Here is a 4,086-nt window from a genome sequence, read left to right on the forward strand (position 1 = left end):
ATGCAAACACAAAAATCAGAATAAAAATATTTTTTAAAATAAAATTAAACTATGTTACTATCAATTTTCAATTTTTAGTATACATTTTTTTTTCTGGTTCCAAGGTGGCAAACCCCTTCCCAAAAGAAGTAGTTCTGGGGGCAAGGGGAGGGACTTCCAGTGGCAAAAGTCAGGGATTAGGGAGCGGGACTTCTGGTCCCAAGATGGCAACCAGGGGGCAGGGCACCTGTCAAGGGGTGGGGCTACCCTTGTGGCCCTCAACAGCTCACCAAAGCTCATTAAGCAGCCCTCCAGCCAAAATAATTGCCCGCCCTGATATTCACCCTATAGTGTGGTGAGTGCTTTACAGAAAGCCTGCCCCAAATAGCTGATGATTTAAATAAGCCTCCTCATTATCTGGTAGTTATGGAAGAAAGAACAGTGTAACCTCTTGAAAGACTGCTTCCATTGCACTCCTGTGTTTGTGTCCTCTGCAAGATATTACATCTGGAATAATACATTTCTATTCACCCGTCCTACCCATTCAACTTTTGGTTGTTAATTAAGAGCTATGTATTAAAATGATTAAAAAAGCAACAGATTTTAAGGCTCCAGGCAGTTAAAGAAAACTAAGAAGCATTACATGCTAGAATCATTTGATTAGGCTCAAGTTATAGATGGTGGCTGAGGAGAACCCAAGAAAAGCTCCTTTCCAACAAAGCTGCGATGCTCCTATTGGGTTCTCTTCTACCCCTCAGTGAGAGAAGCCTACCCCTCATCTCTGATCTATTACCTAGTGAATGGAATAGGGGCTGGAAAAAGCACCAGCCACTGCAGCCTTCACAAAAAGGAGCTGAACTCAGGCCGACTGCTTTCCTGGGGAAACTCAGATTGTAAGAATTTAATACAATCAGAATCCTAATAGGGAAGGTGGGTAGCTCAGAGTTTTTATTTTAAATGCAGTAGAGGAAGCAGATATTTTAAGTTAACATGAGAAACAAAACCTAAGCCTCTGACACAACACACTAAGTGTTGTTTCAGCATGTGAACAGCATTCAGTGCCAAAATGCTCATTAATACAAACTTTAGCACCACATAAAATTTTTTTTAGTCCCTAAGATTACTTTATGAGGCAAGGTGATTTTCTTGTCTTGACAAAAACCTTCAGCCTGAGTCCACAAATACCAGATATAAGAATAAAACTGAGCAGCTGCAAGGCATAGAGATCAAATTTGTGTCCTAAATTGTTTCTAAATTATCTGAAATGTCTCAGTAGGTTTAAGGCTAATCAAGTTTTATCTGACTTTTTTTTATGAGTCCTTTAACACCCAGTGAACAGAGATCTTGAGTTTCCTATTAAACAGACACACAATTCGAAACAAAACCAAGTATGTGTTATTGAAAATGGTACCTGGGTGAATGCCTTCTTTTCTTTGTGCGTTTCCCTGCTGCCTCTTCTCTTCAGGGAACTCTGAAAAAGAAACAGGCGATGGCCATTTACTGATAAGTCATGTCACCAAAATTCGAAAGGACCATCAGCATAAAACTGATACTGGGGAAAAGATGATATTCTTTTAACTAATAAAAAAGGAAATCAGAATGTTTTCTATTAGCTTTTTCTGTGACATGCCTGTTTAAAATGCAAGTGCGTTATTTAAAAGGTCAGAAAGGGCGGAATTTTCCCTTTCCCACACACAATTTCTGGCGAAAACTGCTTTTTTTTTTTTTCCAAAGGCAGTGATTTATATTTGAAAGAGATGAGAAAAATCCAAGAATATTACTTATGCTGAAATTAAACACTGGAGAACCCTGTCTTGGAAAGATACTGAATAAACTGGTTTGACCCAAATCAGTTAAGTCTGATGCTACATTCAACCAAGTTTATCTTAAACCAGTTTCAGCAATTTTGAAAGTGGTTTATGTGCACTGAATTGATGTTTTGTTACAGGTTTAAACCAGTTTCTGATAACTTAAAACAGTTCATGAGTAATGTCTGCCCCTAGCCCACATGTGTAAGCAACACTGCATAACAGAGCAGATCTAACCCATGCTGACCTGTACACTAGGGAACTTGATTAAAGGCCAACATCACAATAACTGTCTCCCTTGTGTACTGAATTTATTTTATAACTTGGATTTAGAAACCGTACTGCTTTGTGTATTTTTAGTGTCATTTATAGGAAAATTGCTTATGAAATGCAGGATCCTGTAATGACACAGTAACCAATGTTTTGATTTTCAATACCTTCAGGCATCACAATGAAAGAAAGAGTAGAAGACATTCATAATGTCACAAGTTCTCTCTCAATGAAAATTCTATTTTAGGGCAAAATTTAAACTGCTATAATGACATCACTCACATGAGGTGTACGTTTGGCTTTGGTAGGTTAAAACTTGCACATTTCATAGGGGAGTAATAATCTCCATTACCAGACAAAGAAGCTATCAGGTTGAGTAACTATAGGGAGTAGATTGAATTCAAAATCTGTGTTGCTTCATTTTTGCAATAGTTTATAATAGGGCTGTTTGACTTCAGTGCAGCCAGGGGAACTTCAGTGTGACCCGCGTCCCCTGCCATGCAGCCTGCACGGGCAGCACGTGGAACCCTGCTACATGGCAGTGGACAGGGGGCAGCTGGGGCCCACATGCAGCTCTCAGGCTACCAGTTGGACTGATCTGACAAGCATTCCAGGACATAGCTGTAAACCCCCAGAAGAAACAGATATTAATCCCTGTCTCCATTTTCTGATGCCTTCTAGTCTAGCTCCCTCTTAAAGTAAATTAGACTACTTCCCTCTGCTACTTCCTTAATGGCTTTCTCCATCTCTGTGAAGAGGAAAAACTTATGCATTGCTTTAAGTGACACAGCAGAATTCTGCAGATTCTTCAGATTGTGCAGGTTTTAAGCACAGTGAGACTTGACAGGAAAAATTATTTTGTTCAATAAATGTAAACAGCCTTTAAATAAAGGCCTAAAAAGAAAGATGTTATGTCCTAACCATTAATTCAAAAGCATGGCAGGTTCAGTACACTGGAGGATTTTAGTAAAACAACTTCCATTTATTCTTGTTCTCAAAGAACAATTTGCAGCTCAGACAAACCCAGAATTGTTCCTACTAGTTTACTCAGAGAAGCACTCTCTTGTGTTTTACTTGATAGAATTGCTGCCTTTATATCAGGATTGCCCTGAGGCCCAATCCCGATCCATTTAAAATCAACAGCAAAGCTCTCATTGGGTTAAATTCTGCTCTGAGCTATATAGTGTAAATGCAAAGTTACTCTACAGGCTTATGGAACTATTCAGGAGTTAGAGCAACGTAAGTGGGAGCAGAATTTAGGCCCAGTGAGTTCAGGTAAAGTAAGTCTCTTCCTCCACTGCAGTAACATGCATGCAGCTCGAGCTCTAGCCTGGACGGGAGGAGCAGAAGAACCCCTACTAGTTAAGTAAATCCACTCTAATCAGGCCATCAGCTGGCTGACAACATGCACTGAATTCTACAGTTTCAAACTTTGTGCAGGTTTCTTGTGATTGAACTCGGGTTATTTTAGGTTTCAAAATACTACAGATCATAACTAAAGCATTCCTAAAACAAACCTTCTCTTTTCTTGTGTGTTATAAACAGCATAAGTATTTAAACTCATTCATATGCAGCACCATATGTTCAATATATTCTTCAATTTATTTTTGTTAATCTGCTTTCTAACTAATGCAGTGATTTCCTATAACTAATACTGAAGTTATAAATGATCCCCTGGGCAGTGAAACATTTTACAAAATAATAAATATTTACTGTGGTTGGAAGACATCAATAGCTAGAGAGGGAACATGGTCCTGTGAGTAGGCCACTGATTTGGGACTCAGGAGATGCAGATTCTATTCTTGGCTCTGCTATTCAGTGTCCTGCTGTCTGACTTTGGTTGAGACTCTACACCTCCATTCTTCTTTGCTAACTCCTCTGTTTATAGCTTTTGGAGGCAGGGACTGATTTAACACATTAGGGTCCTCTAACCTCATTTCATAGATTTCATAGACATCAGGGCTGGAAGGGACCTCGGGAGATCATCGAGTCCAGCCCCCTGCCCAAAGGGCAGGAAGTCAGCTGGGGT

At 39.5% G+C, this 4,086-nt stretch overlaps 1 protein-coding gene across 12 annotated transcripts in view; it reads right to left on the bottom strand.

Annotated features, from left to right (window-relative positions):
* MTCL1 (microtubule crosslinking factor 1) overlaps positions 1-4,086 on the bottom strand; it is a 181,390-nt gene that overhangs the window by 69,522 nt on the left and 107,782 nt on the right. For all 12 annotated transcript variants that reach the window (XM_019546163.1, XM_019546155.1, XM_019546147.1 and 9 more), the window contains exon 4: positions 1,391-1,450. In XM_019546163.1, the coding sequence (XP_019401708.1) occupies positions 1,391-1,450 (60 nt within the window). The remainder of the gene's footprint in view (positions 1-1,390; positions 1,451-4,086) is intronic.

This window comes from Crocodylus porosus, unplaced genomic scaffold, assembly GCF_001723895.1.
Source record: "Crocodylus porosus isolate Cpor-Errol unplaced genomic scaffold, CroPor_comp1, whole genome shotgun sequence".
Classification (NCBI taxonomy): Eukaryota; Metazoa; Chordata; order Crocodylia; family Crocodylidae; genus Crocodylus; species Crocodylus porosus.